We start from the raw sequence: 22,662 nt of genomic DNA, 5'->3' as shown, positions 1-22,662 counted from the left end.
GACTGTCTAGGGTGGTGACTGATGAAGGCTGAGGTGTCTGTGGAAATTTCTTAAAATAAGACAGTAATGAAGTTTGCTAAATTAATTGGCTCTTCCTGAAAGATTTCTCTGTAGCATGCAATGCTATTGAGTAGCATTTTATCACGGTAGATCCTCTCAAATCTTGCTGCTGCTTTATCAACTAATATATTCTAAATCCTTTGTTGTCATTTCAACAATGTTCACAGCATTTTCACCAGGTATAAATTCCATCTCAAGAAACTGCTTTCTTTGCTCATTCTTAAGAAGCAACTCCTCGTCCACTCAAGGTTTATCATGAGATTGCAGCAATTCAATCACATCTTCAGGCTCCACTTCTAATTCTGGTTCTCTTGGCTATTTCTGCCACACTTGCAATTACTTCTTCACTGATGTCTTGAACACTTCAAAGTCATCCATGAGGATTGTAATCAACTTCTTCTAAATTCCTGTTAATGTTGATATTTTGACCTCCTCTCATATATCATGAATGTTATTATGCCATGTAAAATGGTGAATCCTTTCCAGAAGGTTTCCAATTGACTTTGCCAAGATTCATCAGAAGAATCACTATGTATAGAGACAGCTATAGCATTACAACATGTGTTTCTTAAATACTAAGACTTGCAAGTTGAAATTACTTTTTGATCCATGGGCTGCAGAATGGACGTTGTGTTAGCAGGCATGGAAATAATACTAATCACCTTGTACCTCTCCATCAGAGCTCCTGGATGACTAGGTGCACTGTCAATGAACAGTAATATTTTGAAAGGAATCTTTTTTCTGAGGAGTATGTCTCAACAGTGGGTTTAAAATACTCAGTAAACCATGTTGTAAACAGATGTTCTATGATCTGGGCTTTATTTTACTTATACAGCATAGGCAGAGTAGACTTAGAATAATTCTTAAGGGCCCTAGGATTTTCAGAATGGTGAATGAGTATTGGCTTCAAGGGAAAGTCACCTGCTGCCTTAGCTTCTAACAAGAGACTCAGCCTGTTCTGTGGAGCTTTGAAACCAGGCATTGACTTCTCCTCTCTAGCTATGACAGTTCTAGATGGCATCTTCTTCCAATAAAAGGCCGTTTAGTCTACACTGTAAAACTGTTGTTTAGTGTAGCCATCTTCATCTAGGATCTTGGCTAGATCTTCTGGACAACCTTCTGCAGCTTTTACATCAGCATTCGCAGCTTCGCCTTGCACTTTAATGTTATGAGACAGCTTCTTTCCTTCAACCTCAGGAACCAACATCAGCTAGCCACAAACTTTTCTTATGCAGCTTCCCACATCTTTCAGCCTTCATAGAATTGAGGAGAGTTTAGGCCTCACTCTGGATTAAGGCTTGGCTTAAGGGAATGTTGTGGCTGGTTGGATCTTCTATCCAGACCACTCATACTTTCTCCATATCAGCAATAAGACTGTTCCACTTTCTTATTATTCGTGTGTTCACTGGAGTAGCACTTCATAACTTGGCTGATTGTTTGCTGCAACAGGCCTAGTTTTCAGCCTATCTCAGCTTTTGACATGGCTTCCTAACTAAGCCTCACCATTTCTAGCTTTTTATTTAAAGTGAGACACATGTGACGCTTCCTTTAACTTGAGCCCTTAGAGGCCATTGTAGGATTATTAATTGACTTAATTTCCATATTTTTTTTGTCTCAGGAAAGAGGAAAGTCAAAGAGAGGGAGAGAGACAGGGAAACAGCTGGTCAGTGAAGCAGTTGAAACACACACAACATTTATTAGGTTTGCCATCTTATACGAACACAGTGTGTGGTGCCATAGACAGTTAGAATAGTAACATCAAAGATCATTGTTACCACTGTTCATACTACCATAACAGGAAGAAGAATAATAATAAAATTTGAAATATTGCGAGAATTACCAAAATGTGACAGAGACACAAAGTGAGCACATGCTGTTGGAAAAAGGGCACCAACAGACTTTTTTTGACACAGGGTTGTCACAAACATTAAATTTGTAAAACTCACAATATTCTCAAAGTACAATAAAGTGAAGTGCAATCAAACGAGATGTGCCTATACCACAAAGAAACGTAAAAGAATAATATCAAATATGACAACACACATAGTCAACACTTATATATATGTCATATATAAGTATTCCTGTTGTCCTAAAGCATGGGGAAAAAAAGACAACACACTGGCAAAATATAAGTTCCAGGCACTCGTAGGAGAAGAAACAAAAATGGCCAATAACAAATGAAGAATGCTCAACTGCACCAAAAATGAAAGCAATGTAAGTTAAAACAGGAATGAAATAAAACTTCTTTTTACAGTTAAGTTGGCAAGATATTAAATGTTTATAATATCCAGTGCATGTTATATTGATTTAAAAAGAAATGTAACAGTTTAAATGTATTCATTTAGATATATCACATAATTCTAAATGTGCTAACAAACCATAGAAAAAAATATAGAAATATGTACAGCAAAGTTTACAGGGAACAAGTATTTTAAAATCAGAAAAAAAAAAGCATAAAGGTGTAAGTAATTTGAAAAAATATAAATTGTTAGTTTAGAAGATTGAATATAACCGTATAGGGTGAAATTTTTTTTTTGTCTTACAAAAGGTATTGCTGCTGTAATAAATTACCATAAATTTAGTGACAAAAAAATCACAGATTTGTGGTCTCATAATTCTGTGGGTTGGAAATCTGACATGCACCTAACAGGGCTAAAATCAATCAAGGTGTCTGCAGGGCTTTGCTCCTTTCTGGAGGCCACAGAGGAGCCTTTTCCAGCTTCGGAAGGCTGCCCACATTCTTTAGTTGATGGACCCCTGCATCCATCTCCACATCCAGCTCTATTCTCTCTGACCATTCTTCCATAGTCACACATCCCTCTCTCGACAGGAGGATATGTTCTCTGACTTTAGTGGCCCATGTGATCTTACCTCAAGATCCTTAACTTAATTACATCTTCAAAGTCCCTTCTGCCATGTAAAGTAACAGATTATAGGTTCTAGGAGATAGGACATGGAAATCTTTGTTTCTCTTGGTACAAAACCCTCAAGAGTCTTATGGATCTCCTGCATATATCATGGGGATTTCTGATTTCCTCCATTAGACATGAAGCTTCCCTACAGATCTTTCCTAGGAATTCACACATCTATTTTTTTTTTTATACTTTAAGTTCAAGGATATATGTGCAGGTTTGTTACAAAGGTAAACATGTGTCATGGGTGTTTGTTATACAGATTATTTCATCATCCAGGTATTAAGCCTCATACTTATTAGTTATTTTTCCTGATCCTCTCCCTCCTCCAACCCTTCACCTTCTGAACCTTCTGATAGGCTTCAGTGTGTGTTGTTCTCCTCTAGGTGTTCATGTGTTCTCATCATTTCGTTACCACTTATAAGTGAGAACATGTGGTGTTCAGTTTTCTGTTCCTGCATTAGTTTGCTAAGGATAATAGTCTCCAGCTCCATCCATGTCCCTGCAAAGCACATGATCTTATTCTTTTTTTATGGCCGCACAGTACTCCATGGTGTACATGAACCACATTTTCTTTATCCAGTCTATCATTGCTGGACATTTAGGTTGATTCCATGTCTTTGCTACTGTGAACAGTGCTGAGATAAGCATACATGTGCATATGTCTTTATAATAGAATGATTTATATTCCTTTGGGTATATACTCAGTAATAGGATTGCTGGGTCAAATGGTATTTCTGTCTTTAGGTCTTTGAGGAATTGCCACACTGTCTTCCACAATAGTTGAACTAGTTTACACTCCCAGCAACAGTGTGTATAAGCATTCCTTTTTCTCCACAACCTTGTCAGTATCTGTTGTTTTTAGACCTTTTAATAATAGTCATTCTGACTGGTGTGAGATGGTATCTCATTTTGGTTTTGATTTGCATTTCTCTAATCATCAGTGATGTTGAGCTTTTTTTCATATGATTGCTGGCTGCATGTATGTCTTCTCTTGAAAAGTTATCTGTTGATATCCTTTGCCTACTTTTTAATGGGGCTGTTTGTTTTTCTTGTAAATTTGTTTAAGTACCTTACAGATGCTGGATGTTAGATCTTTGTCAGATGCATAGTTTGCAAAAATTTTCTCCCATTCTGTAAGTTGTCTGTTTACTCTGATGATAGCTTCTTTTGCTGTGCAGAAACTCTTTAGTTTAATTAGATCCCATTTTTCAATTTTTGCTTTTATTGCAATTGCTTTTGGCATCTTTGTCATGAACTCTTTGCCCATGCCTATGTCCTGAATGGTATTGCCTAGGTCATCTTCCAGGTTTTCTATAGTTTTGGATTTTACATTTAATTCTTTAATCTGTCTTGAGATAATTTTTGTATATGGTGTAAGGAAGGGGTCCAGTTTCAATTTTCTGTATATGGCTAGCTGATTATCCCAGTACCATTTACTGAATAAGGAATCCTTTTCCCATTGCTTGTTTTTGTCAGGTTTGTCAAAGATCAGTTAGTTGTAGGTGTTTGGTCTTATTTCTGGGTTCTCTTTTCTGTTCCACTGGGCTATGTGTCTGTTCTTGTACCAGTACCATCTTGATTTGGTTACTGTATTAGTTCGTTTTCATACTGTTGATAAAGACACACCCAAGACTGGGTAATTTATACAGGAAAAAGAGTTTAATGGACTTACAGTTCCATGTGGCTGGGGAAGCCTCACAATCATGGTGGAAGACAAGGAGGAGCAAGTCACGTCTTACATGGATGATGGCAGGCAAAGAGAGAGAGCTTGTGCAGGGAAACTCCCCCTTATAAAACTATTAGATCTCATGAAGACATATTCACTATTATGAGAATAGCACAGGAAAAACTGGCCCCTATGATTCAATTACCTGCCACTGGGTCCCTCCCACAATACTTGGGAATTGTGGGAGATACAATTCAAGATGAGATTTGAGTGGGGACACAGCCAAACCATATCAGTTAATGTAGCCCTGTAGTATGGCTTGAAATTGGGTAGCATGATATCTCCAGCTTTGTTCTTTTTGCTTAGGATTGCCTTTGCTATTCAGGCTCTTTTTTGGTTCCATGTGAATTCTAAAATCGTATTTTCTAGTTATGTGAGGAATGTCAATGGTAGCTTAATGGCAATAGCATTGAATTTATAAATTGCTTTGGGCAGTATGACCATTTTAAAATGATATTGATTCTTCCTATCCATGAACATGGAATGTTTTTCCATTTGTTTGTGTCATCTGTCATTTCTTTGAACAGTGGTTTTTAGTTCTCCTTGTAGAGATCTTTCACCTCCCTAATTAGCTGTATTCCTAGGTATTTTATTCTTTTTGTAGCAATGCACATCTATTTTTGACTTCTGCTAAGATGGCTGAGGGACTTATGAGTCACATGCTACATCTCTTCAAATAACTTTTTTTGTGAATGTATAATCTGACCTTTCACTACTTCCCAGGGAACTGGCAAAAAGTCTTTGTTGTTTCTACCAAGCACACGTCCCTGACAGTGAATCTCCTCATTTTATCATGTTTTTTGACCTGGATAGGCTGAGAATTTTCTAAATCATCAAGACTTGATTCTTTTTCGTTTAGCAGCTCTTCCTTCAATATACCTCTTCCCTCTTGCATTTTACTATAATTAGCAAAAGACACCACAACACACCATGATCACTGTGTTTGGAAATCTCCTTAGCTATAGATCCAGAAAGTTCTGCTTTTCACATGAGTACAGGACAGACCACTATATAATAAGGAGGCCCTTTCCACATCTTTCTTATGTCCTTCTGAGTGCTCACCAGTAACACAGTTAACCTCCATAGTTTTACTAACAGCCTGCTCATGATGATCCAGGTTTTCTCTAATGCAATATAGGCTTTCTCTCCCATGTTCTTCACTTCCTTCTCAGTCCTCACTAGCACAGTCTTTAGCATCCATGTTTCTACTAAGAACTACTCAAGGCAATATAGGCTTTTCCGATCATTATCTAAAATTCTTCCAGCCTCTGTCCATTGCCCAATCCCAAAGGCATGCCAACACTTTCAGGAATATGTTAATAGCCACACCCTACTTCTAAGTACCAAAATCTGTATTACTCTTAATTGCTGCCATAACAAATTACCACCAATTTAGTGGTTTAAAACAACACAAATGTATTTTCTTCCAGTTATGTCAGTGAGAAGTGTGACATGGGTCTCACTGGCTAAAGTAATTCCTTTCTGGGAGCTGGGAAGGACAAGCTATTTCCTTGTCTTTTCAGCTCCCAGAGGTCACCCATATTCCTTGGTCCCTTCTTCCATCTTCAAAGCCTGCAACATGACATATTTCTGATGATTCTTCCATAGTCACATCTTCCTTTCTCCACAGCCAGGAAAAGTTTTCCACTCTTTAAGGCCTACAAGATTAGATTGCACCCACCCCATAACCCAGGATCATCTCCCCATTTCAAGGTCTCTAGCTTAATTGTATCTGTAAAGTCCCTTTTGTCATGTAAGATAGCAGATTACAGGTCCAGGGATTAGGAGGTAGACATCTTAGGGAGGTCATCCTTCTGTCTACCACAGTATTACAAATAATAACAGAAATAGTAACAATGACAAAATTAAAACTCTGGCATTAAAAACGTATTTGTAATACCAAAAGCAAGTGAATTCTTATTTATTCTTACTTCTTTTCCTCTTGGGTTTTCCCAAAGTAGAGTTGTTTGCAATATCCACAGTATCTGGAAAATAACAAGTGGTGGTGAGGAAACAGAAATTAATAAATAAAAGTTATAGATTTTAGGACAATGTATACTACAGAAGGCTTGAGTTTATAAAGATGTTTGGATAATCATTCCTCTCTTTCTTCTAGGGGAACCAAAAACCCACTGAACTGAGAACTAGGAGTCTAGGATGGGCCCTGGGTCTTCTATCAAAAATACGTGTTGGGCTAAGAAGAGTAGACCTGCAGTCTTTCCTCCTGACAATTAAGTAGCGGGATTAGTTGTCTTTTGAGTGTGGCCTTTCTAAGTTGTAGCAAAGTGACACTATTATCTACCAGCAGAAGTTCACTGGGGTATCCTGGGCTTCATGGAAGATTGGGTGTAACTTAATATACTAATGCAATACACAAGATAAGTGCCATTGCAAAGAGTATACTTCTATGACCTCATCTATGTCTAATCAACAGAGTCCATCCTCTTAAATAGTACTTTATAACGATCTCTTGCCTCCCTGCAGTTCCCCAAAGGCTCAGGTCAAGAAAATGCGGAGAATAGAATTCTGGACAGACTGGAGCACCTACCTCCACCCTACTGGGGGTCTGTGGGGCCCACTGAGCCACCCCCATCCCACGGCCCTCAGACAGCCTTACCCATTGTGCCACACGCTTGATCACTTTCCGTCCTTGCTTCTGGGCTTCCTGGCACCTCTTCTGAGAAACACATGACACAGGAACACTTCTCATTTTCATTTGCTGATTGCTCTGCTCCTGGGCCAAAATTGTGATTCATGAAGACTTTCAGTTTGACCCAGTGACTCTATTTTCTGCACCCCTGTTGCTCCCCCTTCTTTACTTTTTCCTCTGAAGTCTTCTCCTTTCACTGCTCCTCCTTATATTTGACTCTTCCTTTAAGTCTATTTTTTATCCTCCTTTTTCTCTTTATCAGAACTCTGTTTCTGTTTTCACTATTTTAAGTCATAATTACCTGGTACATTATCATATAGCAGGCTAGAAGCAAGCTCTTCTGATTCTCCTTCTTCATTCATTGGGTGATTTTCTAGTTCACTAGACACTAATGAGAAACAAGAAAATTATTGTCCAAGGATCCTGAGACAATGACCACAGAAGAGTTTCCAGTGCTGCTATACTGCATACTGATATTCTGAGCTAAGATGAACTGTTCTCTGGAAAAAAATATACCTGCTCCTATAATCACATTTGACACATAACAGAGCCACGCTCTCCCCATGTTATGCACCTCATCCTCCTTTTCTCTACTTTTATTTTTGTACTTGTAGTCCTGAGAATAAAGCAAGGAAACTCTTATCATTCCAGAAAATACTACTGTTCTTTGACAATAGTGAAAAGCAACTATTTAAACTCATCCCAATTGGCCATTGACTACTTATATCACCAGTCACATTTCTGAAAGCGAGCCCATTACTGGCAGTTCTACATATCTGAAGCCCAGCCAGTCAGCAACACCCCCTCCACAAAGCCTGCATTGATGGCCAAATGCTAAATTACTCATAAACACTCCTGTTTCTGAAGGTCTGGAGTCCCTACACAATATGCTTCCTAAAACTCTATATAAAACTGCAGTTTCCTTTTCTATAGAGACTGTGTCTTACAAGCACAGGGCCTCCTCCCACTAGGTGCCTTGCTTAGCTAGGAATAAATCAGCTTTTAGTTTCAGATTATGAGTAGTAGCCTAGCCCTTCAAAAATTGGAGTTCCTGCCGAGATTATCTTGAAGATTCTTGCTGGGGAGTGTCCTGTGGGACCCTTGGATCCACAAGCATGAATCTCAGGCCACTGTGTCCAGCTCAGGTCATTTTTCTGACCTACTGCCAAGTGAATCTTTCTCAACAACAACTCGAACTCTGACTTGTTTCACTGAGCTCCTAGTTCTGAATTTATCTTATTTAAACATGGGTATACAATTAGGTACAATTAGATATTTTCAGTTGGAAGTACACCACTTAGCCAACATTTTCTCAATTAATGTGCTTATTTACTTATTTACTTGTTTCACTACTTCATCTACTGTTACCTTTCTTTTGTCTTTTTTTTTTTTTAGACAGAGTTTCACTCTTGTCGCCCAGGCTGGAGTGCAACCGCGTAATCTCGGCTCACTGCAACCTCCGCCTCCCGGGTTCAAGAGATTCTCCTGTCTCAGCCTCCCAAAGTAGCTGGGATTACAGGTGCCTGCCACCACGCCTGGCTAATTTTTGTAATTTTAGTAGAGAGGGGGTTTCTCCATGTTGGCCAGGCTGGTCTTGAACTCCTGACCTCAGGTGATCCACTCATCTCGGCCTCCCAAAGTGCTGGGATTATAGGCATGAGCCACCACACCCGGCCTATTCTGTCTATTTTTAAAAAGTCTTATCTCTGCCAGGCATGGTGGCTCATGCCTGTAATAGGTCATATTACAGGCAGATGGCTTGAGCTCAGGAATTCTAGACTATCCTGGGCAACATAGCAAAACCCCACCAAAAAAAAAAAAAAAAAGTCTTATTTCATGTGTGCTTGTTCCTGATTTTCCTGTGCTTTCTGAATGTTAGAAGATAGTGATCCAAAGCAAACAGCTGGTGGCCAAAGTCTGATAAGTCCTCAATTCAAGCCAGCCCCTAAAACTAATGGATGTGGGTCCATTAGACAGTAGCCAAACTGTGCAAAGATGTTTGGTCACATTTTATCTTGGGTCCCTCATCAAAACCTTCATGAGGGCACCTAGTGTCTTGCCAATTTGTGAAAGAAAATCATTTTGTTTAGTATGTAATCTGGAGTCAACTACAATCATGTAATTAATCATATGTCCCCTTTTCAGTTTCTGCTTCATTCATGTGGAACACACCATTCACACTTATACTGAAATATAGTGGCCTCTTTGCTGTTTGTCACGGGATTGTCTTTGCCAAAGCCATAATCTCCCCGATAAAATGTTCACTTCCTCTGTATACTTTCATCATGATTCTAACTCTTGTACTTTTCTTAATAACTGGCAAAATTTTCCCTAAAATGACTCTGGCTTACAATGGGGAGGTTTTGTCATGTCCAAAGTAAGTAACACATTTGACAAGTAGGTCTATAAAAGAAGAGAAAAAAATCACTGAATGTTTCCACATCTCAACCAGTAATCTATTACTTTCAGACCATTATCTGAGGAACACTGTTTTCAACAAAACCTCTATAAATGTAATAGGTAGGGATCTGTTCTGCAAATAGAACTACCAGATTAAAGGTTCAGAAGAAGGACTAATTTTAGAAGTCCTGGAAAATTCTCTGACACATGATCTATGTATAGTTGACCTGACCATTAGTATACCTACACTACGGATGATTTGAGGTCTGAAAGCAATAAACAAAATAGGTATACCTCACTTCCCTGTACCTCCTAACCAGATTACTACAATCTCTTCAGTCTCACCTAAAGCCAAAATTTTTAATATATTTATGTTCTGCTTTGTTTAATGTCTCATTTGGTAAAGATAAATATTATTTGCTTGGGAAAATCAGTGGCTCATCTGGACAGTTATTTTCTAGGAATTTCCTTGATGATAGGCAGAAATCTAAGATGGCCCCCAAATATTTCTTTCCCTAATCCTGAGGACTGTGAACATAATGAGATATTACTTCCATAATTACCTTATGTGATTTGGCAGAGCTGTCCTTAAGAGAGACTAATAGAGTGGATCTGGTTTAACCTTATGAGCCTTTTAAGAGCAGGGAGTTTTCTCTAGCCAGCAGCAGAAGAGGAAGTCAGAGGTTCAAAGTGTGAGAAGGATTCCACACAAGATTGCTGGCTTCAAGATGGAGGGGCAATATATTAAGGAATATGTTTGGCTTCCAGGAGCTGAGAGTGGTCCGTGACCAACAACCAGCAACAAAGCTGTGACCTCGGTTCAACAACCACGAGGAACTGGATTATGTCAACAACCTGGGTGAGCTCGATTGCAAGATTCTCAGAGCCTTCAGCCAAGACTTCAGCTGGGCTGACATCTTAATTTCAGCCTAAGGAGACTCTAAGCAGAGAACTAAGTTGAGCCCACCCACACTTCCGCTGGCAGGACTGTGAGATAGCAAGTGGGTATTGCAGTAAGCCATTACGTTTGTGGTTATTTGTCATGCAGCAATGAAAAACGAACACAACCATCTTCTCCCAAGTTTTAAATACGGCCTAAGGGATACAAAGCTCATACCTGCATCTTCTCTGATCTGATGCATAGGTCACTTCTATTATACTCTATAGATCTAGACATTTCTTAATCTATTCATTGAGGTGGGCAAAAATGGACACAAAACTTCTAAGGAAAAACTCCAAGTTTGTAAAACAAACAAAATGAAACAAAACAAAAACTAGGCTATTTTCTCAGACATAATCTATTGGCTGAGGAAATAATATTATATAAAGAAATGTTACAATGTCTTCAAAGTTTCCCAAGACCAATGACTAAAGGAAAGATAAGAGGATTTCTAGGATTAACTGAGTCTTGAAGACAATGGGGGTCAATCTTTTCTGAAATACCAGGCCTCCCTACATTTGACCCAAATATCTTGGGGCCATTCTCATGGAACACAGAAATGGAACAGATCTTCATGATTTTAAAATACTCCTTCATCAGTCACCCACACTGAATCTTCTATTATCACATTATCAGGAGACAGATCTCCTGTCTCCCTTTCTCCTTTATCATAATCCTTTTCTTTTATACGTACATAAAAAATAGGCCATGGTTCGTGACCAGCCTAGGCAACATGACCCTCTGAAGGAAGTAGACTGCACCTGCAGGACCCAGGAGACCCCCCCCTAAAACTGAGAGTGCCCCAACTGCAGAAGTGGGAAAAGGAGACCCTCCTCTCCCGAACACACACCCCCACTGGAGAAGCTGAAGGTCTGTTTGTGGGAGAAGTTTCCGACTTTACCTGGAGCTGAGTCAATCTGAAGAGATGAGGGAAATACAGGTGTAGGGGAAGCAGCGGAAAGGGCCTGGGAGCTGGCTGGGTCCCCTAGCAGACCATTCCTCCCTGGCACCACAGGGACCCAGTGGGAGAGGAGCAGGGGGTAAAACTATACAGGGAGAAGCCAATCTCTAGCTGAACTTTGTAACAATTTGAACAGGGTGAGAAGCCTCCTGGACAGAACTCTTGTGAGGGCGCAAATCCGGTGTGCAGACTCCACAGGTGGGGAAGAACCAAGCCTTTTTCTTCTGCAGCTGGGAGGCAGATAGCCTGCGGCAGGTTTTCAAGCCTGGAAATGGTCTGGGGGCTGTTGGGGCGGGGCATGGTGGGAGTGAGTCTGGCACTTTGGTTTGCATGGGAGCTGGGTGAGACCTGTGACTGCCAGCTTTCCCCCATTTCCCTGACAACCTGCATGACTCAGCAGAGGCAGCCATAATCCTCCCAGGTACACAACTCCAGTGACATGGGAATCTCACCCCCATGCCCCACAGCAGCTGCAGCAAGACATGTCCAAGGAGAGTCTTAGCTCAGACATGCCTAGCCCCTCCCCCACCTGACGGCTCTTCCTTATCCACCCTGGCAGCTGAAGACAAAGGGCATATAACCTTAGGAATTCTAGGGCCCGCCCATCACCAGTTCCTCCCCATAATACCACAGCTGATGCTCTCTGGAAAGTGCCACCTCCTGGCAAGAGGCCAACCAGCACAAATATAGAACATTAAACCACCAAAGGAGTCCATTGCACCCCCTTCACCTCCAGGAGAACAGGCACTGGTATCCACAGCTGAGAGACCCATAGATGGTTCACATCACAGGACTCTGTGCAGACAACCCTGAGTACCAGCCTGGAGCCTGGTAGACTCACTGGGTCACTAGACCCAGAAAAGAGACAACAATTACTGCAGTTTGGCTCACAGGAAGCCACATCCATAGAAAAGGGAGGAGAGTAGTACATCAAGGGAACATCCTATGAGACAAAAGAATCTGAACAACAACCTTCAGCCCTAGACCCTCCCTCTGACAGAGCCTACCCAAATGAGAAGGAACCAGAAAACCAACCCTGGTAATATGACAAAACAAGGCTCTTTAACACACTCCAAAAATCACACTAGTTCACCAGCAATGGATCCGAACCAAGAAGAAATCCCTGATTTACCCAAAAAAGAATTCAGGAGGGTAGTTATTAAGCTAATCAGGGAGGGACCAGAGAAAGGCAAAGCCCAATGCAAGGAAATCCAAAATATGATACAAGAAATGAAGGGAGAAATATTCAAGCAAATAGATAGCTTAAAGAAAATCAATAAAAAATTCAGGAAACTTTGGACACACTTTTGGAAATGTGAAATGCTCTGGAAAACCTCAGCAATAGAATTGAAAAAGTAGAAGAAAGAAATTCAGAGCTCAAAGACAAGGTCTTTGAATTAACCCAATCCAACAAAGATAAAGTAAAAAGAATAAGAAAATATGAACAAAGCCTCCAAGAAGTCTGGGATTATGTTAAATGACCAAACCTAAGAATAATCAGTGTTCCTGAGGAAGAAGAGAATTCTAAAAGCTTGGAAAACATATTTGGGGGAATAATTGAAGAAAACTTCCCTGGCCTTGCTAGAGACCTAGACATCCAAATACAAGAAGCACAAAGAACACCAGGGAAATTCATCATAAAAAGATCTTCGCCTAGGCACATTGTCATCAGGTTAACCAAATTTAAGATGAAGGAAAGAATCTTTAGAGCTGTGAGACAGAAGCACCAGGTAACCTCCAAAGGAGAACCTATCAGATTAACAGCAGATTTCTCGGCAGAAACCATATAAGACAGAAGGGACTGGGGCCCTATCTTCAGCCTCTTCAAACAAAACAATTATCAGACAAGACTTTTGTATCCAGCAAAACTAAGCATCATATACGAAGGAAAGATACAGTCTTTTTCAGACAAACAAATGCTGAGAGAATTCGCCATTACCAAGCCACCACTACAAGAACTGCTAAAAGGAGCTCTCAATATTGAAACAAATCCTAGAAACACATCAAAACGGAACCTCTTTAAAGCATAAATCACACAGGACCTGTAAAACAAAAATAAAATACAAGTTAAAAAATAAAAACAAAAACAAAGTACACAGGCAACAAAAAGCACAATGAATGCAATGGTACCTCACATTTTAATACTAACATTGAATGTAAATGGCCTAAATGCTCCACTTAAAAGATACAGAACCACAGAACCGATAAGAACTCACCAACCATCTGCTGCCTTCAGGAGACTCACCTAGCACATAAGGACTCGCATAAACTTAAAGTAAAGGGGTGGAAAAAGGCATTTCTTGCAAAAGGACACCAAAAGCAAGCAGGGGTAGCTATTCTTATATTAGACAAAACAAACTTTAAGGCAACAGCTGTTAAAAGAGACACAGAGGGACATTATACAATGGTAAAAAGCCTTGTACACCAGGAAAATACGACAATTCTAAACATATATGCACCTAACATTGGAGCTCCCAAATTTATAAAACAATTACTAATAGACCTAAGAAATGAGATAGACAGCAACACAATAATAGTGGAGAACTTCAATACTCCACTGACAGCTCTAGACAGGTCATCAAGAAAGAAAGTCAACAATGAAACAATGGATTTAAACTATACCTTGGAACAAATGGATTTAACAGATATATATAGAACATTTCATCCAACAACCACAGAATATACATTCTATTTAACAGTACATGGAACTTTCTCCAAGATAGACCATATGATAGGCCATAAAACGAGCCTCAATAAATTTAAGAAAATCGGAATTACATCAAGCACTCTCTCAGACCACAGTAGAATAAAACTGGAAATCAACTCCAAAAGGCACCTCCAAAACCATGCAAATACATGAAAATTAAATAACCTGCTCCTGAATGAGCATTGGGTCAAAAACGAAATCAAGATAGAAATTAAAAAATTATTCAAGCTGAATGACAATAATTCTTCAAACTGAATGACAATCAAAACCTCTGGGATACAGCAAAGGTGGTGCTAAGAGTAAAGTTCATAGCCCTAAACACCTACATCAGAAAGACTGAAAGAGCACAAACTGACAATCTAAGGTCACATCTGCAGGAACTAGAGAAACAAGAACAAACCAAAACCAAACCCAAACCCAGCAGAAGAAAGGAAATAACAAAGATCAGAGCAGAACTAAATGAAATTGAAATAAAAAAAATACAAACGATAAATGAAACAAAAGCTGGTCCTTCGAAAAGGTAAATAAAATGGATAGACCATTGGCAAGATTAACCAAGAGGAGAGAAAACCCGAATAACGTCACTGAGAAATGAAACAGGAAATACTACAACTGACACCAGTGAAATACAAAAGATCATTCAAGGCTACTATGAATATCTTTATGTACATAAACTAGAAATCATAGAAGAGATGGATAAATTCCTGGAAAAATACAACCCTCCTAGTGTAAATCGGGAAGAATTAGATACCTTGAACAGACCAGTAACAAGCACAAGACTGAAATGGTAATTTAAACATTACCAACAAAAAAAAGTTCAGGATCAGACGGATTCACAGCAGAATTCTACCAGACAGTCAAAGAATTGGTACCAATCCTTTTGACACTATTCCACAAGATAGAGAAAGAAGGAACCCTCCCTAATTCATTCTGTGAAGCCAGCATCACCCTAATACCAACACCAGGAAAGGACATAACCAAAAAAGAAAACTACAGACTGACATCCTTGATGAACATAGATGCTAAAATCCTTAACAAAATACTTGCCAACTGAATCCAACAACATATCAAAAAGATAATCCACGACGATCAAGTAGGTTTCATACCAGGGATGCAGGGATGGCTTAACATATGCAAGTCAATAAATATGATACACCACATAAACAGAATTAAAAACAAAAATCACATGATCATTTCAATAGATGCAGAAAAAGCATTCAACAAAATCCAGCATCTCCTTATGATTAAAACTCTAAGCAAAATCAGCATACAAGAGACATACCTTAATGTAATAAAAGCCACCTATGACAAACCCATAGCCAACATAATACTGAATGGGGAAATGTTGAAAGCTTTCCCCCTGAGAACTGAAACAAGACAAGGATGCCCACTCTCGCCACTCCTCTTCAACATAGTACTGGAAGTCCTAGCCAGAGCAATCAGACAAGAGAAAGAAATAAAGAGCATCCAAATTGGTAAATAGGAAGTCAAACTGTCACTGTTTGCTGATGATATGACTGTATACCTTGAAAACCCTAAGGACTCCCCCAGAAAGCTCCTAGAACTGATAAAAGAATTCAGCGAACTTTCTGGATACAAGATTAATGTACACAAATCAGTAGCTTTTCTATATACCAACAGTGACCAAGCAGAGAATCAAATCAAGAACTCAACCCCTTTTACAATAGCTGCAAAACAACAACAACAACAACAAAAACTTAGGAATACACCTAACCAGGGAGTCGAAAGACCTCTACAAGGAAAACTACAAAACATTGCTGAAAGAAATCATAGACAACCTGAACAAATGAAAATACATCCCACGCTTCATGGATGGGTAGAATCAATATTGTGAAAATAATCATACTGCCAAAAGCAATCACAAATTCAATGCAATCCCCATCAAAATACCACCATCTTCTTCACAGAATTAGAAAAAACAACTCCAAAATTCATATGGAACCAAAAAGGAGCCCACAAAGCCAAAGCAAGACTAAGCAAAAAGAACAAATCTGGAGGCATCACACGACATGATTTCAAACTATACTATAAGGCCATAGTCACCAAAACAGAGTGGTACTGGTACGAAAATAGACATAGACCAATGAAACAGAATAGAGAACCCAGAAGTAAACCCAAATACTTACAGCCAACTGATCTTTGACAAAGCAAACAAACCATAAAGTGGGGAAAGGACACCCTATTCAACAAATGGTGCTCGGATAATTGGCAAGCCACATGTAGGAGAATGAAACTGGATCCTCATCTCTCACCTTATATAAAAACCAACTCAAGATGGATCAAGGACTTAAATCTAAGGCCTGAAACTATAAAAATTCTGGAAGATAACATCAGAAAAACCCTTCTAAACATCGGCTTAGGCAAGGCTTTCATGACCAAGAACCCAAAAGCAAATGAAAGAAAAACAAAGATAAATAGCTGGGACTTAATTAAACCTAAGAGCTTTTGCACAGCAAAAGGAACAGTCAGCGGAGTAAACAGACAACCCACAGAGTGGGAGAAAATCTTCACAATCTATACATCTGACAAAAGACTAATATCCAGAATCTACAATGAACTTAAACAAAACAGTAAGAAAAAAAACAAACAATCCCATCAAAAAGTGGGCTAAGGACATGAATAGACAGTTCGTAAAAGAAGATGTACAAACGGCCAATGAACATATGAAAAAATTGCTCAACATCACCAATGATCAGGGAAATGCAAATCAAAACCACAATGCGATACCACCTCACTCCTGTAAGAATGGCCATAATCAAAAAATCAAAAACAGTAGATGCTGGCATGGATGCAGTGAATAGGGAACACTTCTACACTGCTGATGGGAATGTAAACTAGTACAGCTGCTATGGAAAACAGTGTGGAGATTCCTTAAAGAACTAAAAATAGAACTACCATTTGTTCCAGCAATCCCACTACTGGGTATCTATCCAGAGGAAAAGAAGTCATTATTCGAAAAAGATACTTGCACATGCATGTTTATAGCAGTAAAATTCACAACTGCAAAATTGTGGAACCAACCCAAATGCCCACCAATTAACAAGTGGATAAACTGTGGTATATATGTATGTATGTGGTGTGTATATATATATATATATATATATATATATATATATGATGGAATACTACGCAGCCATAAAAAGGAATGAATTAACAGCATTTGCAGTGACCTGGATGAGATTGGAGACTATTTTTTTTTTGGGATGGAGTCTCGTTCTGTCACCCAGGCTGGAGTGCAGTGGTGTGATCTCAGCTCATTACCACCTCCACCTCCTGGGTTCAAGCAATTCTCCTGCCTCAGCCCCTGCTAGTAGCTGGGATTACAGGCACACACTACCATGCCTGACTAATTTTTGTATTTTTTTTTTTTAGCGGAGGCGGGGTTTTGCCATGTTGGCCAGGTTGGTCTCAAACTCCTGACCTCAGGTGATCCATCCATCTCAGCCTCCCAAAGTGCTGGGACTACAGGCGTGAGCCACCGTGCCCGGCTTGGAGACTATCATCCTAAGTGAAGTAACTCAGGAAAGGAAAACCAAACATTGTATGTTCTCACTGATATGTGGGAGCTAAGCTATGAGGACGCAAAGGTGTAAGAATGATGCAATGGACTTTGGGGACTTGGAGGGAAGAGTGGGAGGGGTGCGAGGGATAGAAGACTACAAATATGGTGCAGCGTATACTGCTCAGGTGATGGGTGCACCAAAATCTCACAAATCACCACTAAAGAACTTACCCATGTAACCAGATACAACCTGTACCCCAATAACTTACGGAAAAATAAAAATAAATAAATAAATAAATAAACAAACAGGCCATGCTCTAGGGGTATCACTTCAAAACGTGACAGACATCAAAGAGCCATTGCTAGTAGCCACATCTCATCCTAGTTGCCTCAAAGCAATTGCAGGTGACTGCATTAGTCCATGGTTCTGGAGATTTTGTACTTGGATCAACTTTAACTCTGTTCCCGTTTAGAAAAAAAAAAAGTGCAGCTTGCTGCACTCATTTAACTTTACGTAAACACATTCTTTGAGGCTGAAGCAAACATGATTGATTTTCAATGTGAAAATAAAATATATAAACTGTTCTTGGAGTTATTTCTAAACAGAACCATATCAGAATCATCTATTTTAAAAATATATGATTCATCAAATGAATCTTCAGCCAACAATTGTTCAGTAACAATGTTAATAGCACATGTGGGAAAGCCACGTTTTCCAGGATTTGACATTTTCAGTGATCAACAATTACTGTATTTTGTAAATGGAAATACCACTACTAAAACCAGAATGCTATAATTAGAAGAATGTCTTTTGTTTCCAAAGTCAATATATTAGAGTGGTGTGAAAATAATAATAAAAGCAAGATATTTCATGGCAAATTTACTTGGGATAAACGCTGCAGCCACAAGGGTGGCTGGTGAGTATTCTTGGAGCAAAAGGGAATAAATAGGATAGTATTGCAAGCAGCACAATTCTGTTGCTAATTAAAAACTTTCAACAGTTGTGTGCCATTCCGTTAATGTATTGTAAAACATCATTACTTTTTCTTATGTCATCCTTTGCAAGAATAACACTCTCAGTCTAGCAACTCTATAACTCCTACTCAGTGAAGGGGAATCCTAGGATTTTGTTTCCAGGGTTCTTCCAGAAAAGACACCTTGGATGGGGAAAATACTTGATGGTGCCTCCTGCAGCTTTAGATGAGAGATTTCCTAAAGGGGAAACTGATAATTGAAAGTTGCTACACTTCTAGGAAAACTCATTATTGTTTGGCCATATGGTCAATAACAACCAGAATCATCCCAATTAATCAACAATAGCTTCTGGCCAGTACACAGGCCTCTGAAAGCCAGCCAACCATTGACTTCCCCATGCTTCTGAAAGTCAGACAGTCAGTAACAGCCACACTCCAGTGACCCTGCTTTCACTAAAGGTCAGCTAACCACTAACAAATCTCACTTCTGAAGGCCGCCAGTCACCGAGATCCACACTTCCACAAACGTTCTCTGTTCAGAGAAACTGACCCACAAGCACAACTATCCCTTAATTGAACAATAAATTCAGCCTTTTGTTTGATATTAAGTGGTGGCCCCTTATTTTTTCTTTTTTTCTTCTGAGATGGAATCTTGCTCTGTCACCAGGCTGGAGTGCAGTGATGTGATCTCAGCTGACTGCAACCTCCACATCCCGGGTTCAAGCAACTCTCTTGTTTCAGCCTCCCGAGTAGCTGGGACTACAGGTGTGCTTGACCACAACCAGCTAATTTTTGTATTTTTAGTAGAGATGGGGTTTTACCATGTTGGCCTGGCTGGCCTTGAACTCCTGACCTCAAGTGATCCACCTGCCTTGGCCTCCCAAATTGCTGGGATTACAGGGGTGACCCACCGCACCCAGCCTAAGTGATAGCCCCTTCTACTAGTGATATCTTTTTATTACTCTATGACGGCATCTATGGTTCTTTTCGGCTTTCTGGACTTTCTCTTCTTAACATCTCCTTTCCCTTACTGTCTCTTCCTCCTTCAGTGATGTGCTACATATACTTTTCATGTTGCCTCTCTGTTTCTCTTTTCTGGCTCTATTTTTCTGGATATCTCCTATCTCGTATCATAGATTACATTCAAGTATTTTCCAACTCTTGATAATGTTTCCTTATCTCTCCCTAATCTTTCTTTATTTGTTAGATAAAAGTCTCTTTCCATTGAACCCTGGTAGAGTCTCTTGGATTCCTAAAAACCCTTTGGGCATCCACATTGGACTTAGACTATGGGACCCCACCCCAACCCATGCCCACCTGATAGAACTGAAAGCCTGTAAGGAGTCATCCAGGACACTGGTCTCTGCTCTTTCTTTTTTCTTGGGTCTTATCAAACACCCGTGACACATGCACTTCTGTGTTTCTGGCTCCTTAAAACAGCAATAACAGCACCTTCCCTATCTAAGTCTTGAGGTTTTTGTGAGTAAAATTATAACACCTATCAGAGTACTCTGAAAAACCACTGCATGATCCAATGACATAATGGAAAGTACTGGTCAAAAATACCATTTAGTCTCATAAATAGTTGATCTAAGTTCTGCCAATTAGATGGTAGAATACCATTACACTGAAGGCTTTGTCAAGTTTGTGAAAAAATCATAAAAAAGTATCTACCAGCAGAGGAATGATACCCTTTTTTATTTCCATAGAGGGAGTGAGAATAGAAATTTTTTTTATTATACTTTAAGTTTTAGGGTACATGTGCACAACGTGCAAGTTTGTTACATATGTATACATGTGCTGTGTTGGTGAGCTGCACCCATTAACTCATCATTTACATTAGGTATATCTCCTAATGCTATCCCTCCCCACTCCCCCACCCCACAATAGGCCCTGGTGTGTGATATCCCCCTTCCTGTGTCCAAGTGTTCTCATTGTTCAATTCCCACCTATGAGTGAGAACATGCAGTGTTTGGTTTTTTGTCCTTGTGATAGTTTGCTGAGAATGATGGTTTCCAGCTTCATCCATGTCCCTACAAAGGACATGAACTCATCATTTTTTATGGCTGCATAGTATTCCATGGTGTATATGTGCCACATTTTCTTAATCCAGTCTATCATTGTTGGACATTTGGGTTGGTTCCAAGTCTTTGCTATTGTGAATAGTGCCGCAATAAACATACGTGTGCATGTGTCTTTATAGCAGCATGATTTATAATCCTTTGGGTATATACCCAGTAATGGGATGGCTGGGTCAAATGGTATTTCTAGTTCTAGATCCCTGAGGAATCGCCACACTGACTTCCACAATGGTTGAACTAGTTTACAGTCCCACCAACAGTGTAAAATTGTTCCTGAGAATAGAAATTTTATATGAATTCAAATAATAGTATTGATAGCTAGAAAAAATAAAGGCAAAAGAGCATTGCTTCTTCCTACCATATTTCTGACCTTTATTTCTTCACCTATAAAATAGGATTACTCAGTTTGCCTGCCCCCATCTTAAGGTTTTGTGAGGGTATCAGGAGATCTTATTTGGTAAAATATTTTAATACTGTAGTATTGAAAGGCATGAGAATATAAAGGAGGGAACACATTGCCTTGCCTTGGCATATTTTGACTACCACTTGACTGTCTGAACACATATGTTCAAACAATAAATCCCATTCTGTTAAACATGGACTTCTGTATAAAGATTCCTCCCTGCATTTCCCAAAAGATTCATGTACAGAAAATGTGAAAAATCTCAGGATTAATTAGATCCTTTCACTGTGAGGTATATGCAGAGGAAAGTCAATCAGGAAACACGAGCTCCAAATTCAACCTCCTGACACTCTGTAGCCCAGGGCCAGAAATCGCCCCCTTCCTTACCTGACCCACGTCTTGCTAGGGAGCTAGAGGCTTCCTGGGGCTCTTCTCCATCACACATTTCCGAACAGTCATCACTGCCCTCTGCAGAAAGGAAGGAAATCCCTCAGAGGTCTCAGTATACAACCAACAAAAAATCATGAAGAGAAAACTTAGTGAAGATGTGGAAAGCTGAAGTATCTCCCAGGTAGGGCTGTCCCCCACCCAGGTCCTCCTGGTCTGCCCGGTGGGTTCACCCGGCCTGTAGGTGGACACACTCCAGTTGCTGCCACCAAGGCTGAGAACCATCCATCAGCTCACTTGCTGCCTGGACTCCTAATTCTCTCTCCTTCTCCCCCTCCCCCTTTCCACATTAGACTCAGGCCTCTGCCCTGCTTTCCTGCTGCCAGTGGCTCCAGGTGCTTCTCTTTGTTTCCATGCATTTCTGCCCCCCTTCTCTGTTTCTATCCTTTTCTCTTGCACCCTTGACTCTGCTCTTTACTAGCTTTCCCCATCTTGTTTATTTCCTTGTCACCCCCTTTTTCATACTGGGTATCAGGAAAGGCATTCCTGGGATAGTGGAAATGAACCATATAAGGAAGGGGATCAGGAGCAGAGTGGGCCAAGGCAACAACACTGAGTACAGGGGAAATGTGGCTCAAGGGCCCACATATAAAAGAAAGATCAGATCATTGCAGCTCCTGAAATGATTGATGCCATTAGTAGAGATGAGACAGATGATATGGGCTGGGGCCCCATGAAGGGTGGAAGCCACAGAAATCCATAGGAAGGATAACTCTTCTAATCCTGTGCAACAAAGATCACCACATCTAAGGGGAAAGGAAGATGATCTGATTGATATCTTGCAAATAACAATTGTGCTAAAGCAGAAAAAATGAGTCTGATGAGTAGAAGAGCAAACAGGACATTCATCCCTTTACTGAGACAGCAAACCCTGG

At 39.9% G+C, this 22,662-nt stretch overlaps 1 protein-coding gene across 50 annotated transcripts in view; it reads right to left on the bottom strand.

The window, feature by feature from the left end:
• Window positions 1-22,662, bottom strand: part of SP140 (SP140 nuclear body protein) — a 189,072-nt gene that overhangs the window by 35,879 nt on the left and 130,531 nt on the right. For 42 of the 50 annotated variants that reach the window (XM_054679506.2, XM_016950644.4, XM_016950647.4 and 39 more), the window contains 4 exons: window positions 21,728-21,808; window positions 7,653-7,739; window positions 7,319-7,435; window positions 6,633-6,686 (listed from right to left, as the gene is read on the bottom strand). In XM_054679506.2, the coding sequence (XP_054535481.1) occupies window positions 6,633-6,686; window positions 7,319-7,435; window positions 7,653-7,739; window positions 21,728-21,808 (339 nt within the window). The remainder of the gene's footprint in view (window positions 1-6,632; window positions 6,687-7,318; window positions 7,436-7,652; window positions 7,740-21,727; window positions 21,809-22,662) is intronic. The other 8 variants (XM_016950654.4, XM_063791718.1, XM_016950659.4 and 5 more) reach the window with 1 other exon arrangement.

Source organism: Pan troglodytes, chromosome 13 (assembly GCF_028858775.2).
Source record: "Pan troglodytes isolate AG18354 chromosome 13, NHGRI_mPanTro3-v2.0_pri, whole genome shotgun sequence".
Lineage (NCBI taxonomy): Eukaryota > Metazoa > Chordata > Mammalia > Primates > Hominidae > Pan > Pan troglodytes.
This window is presented reverse-complemented; position numbering and strand designations above follow the sequence as displayed.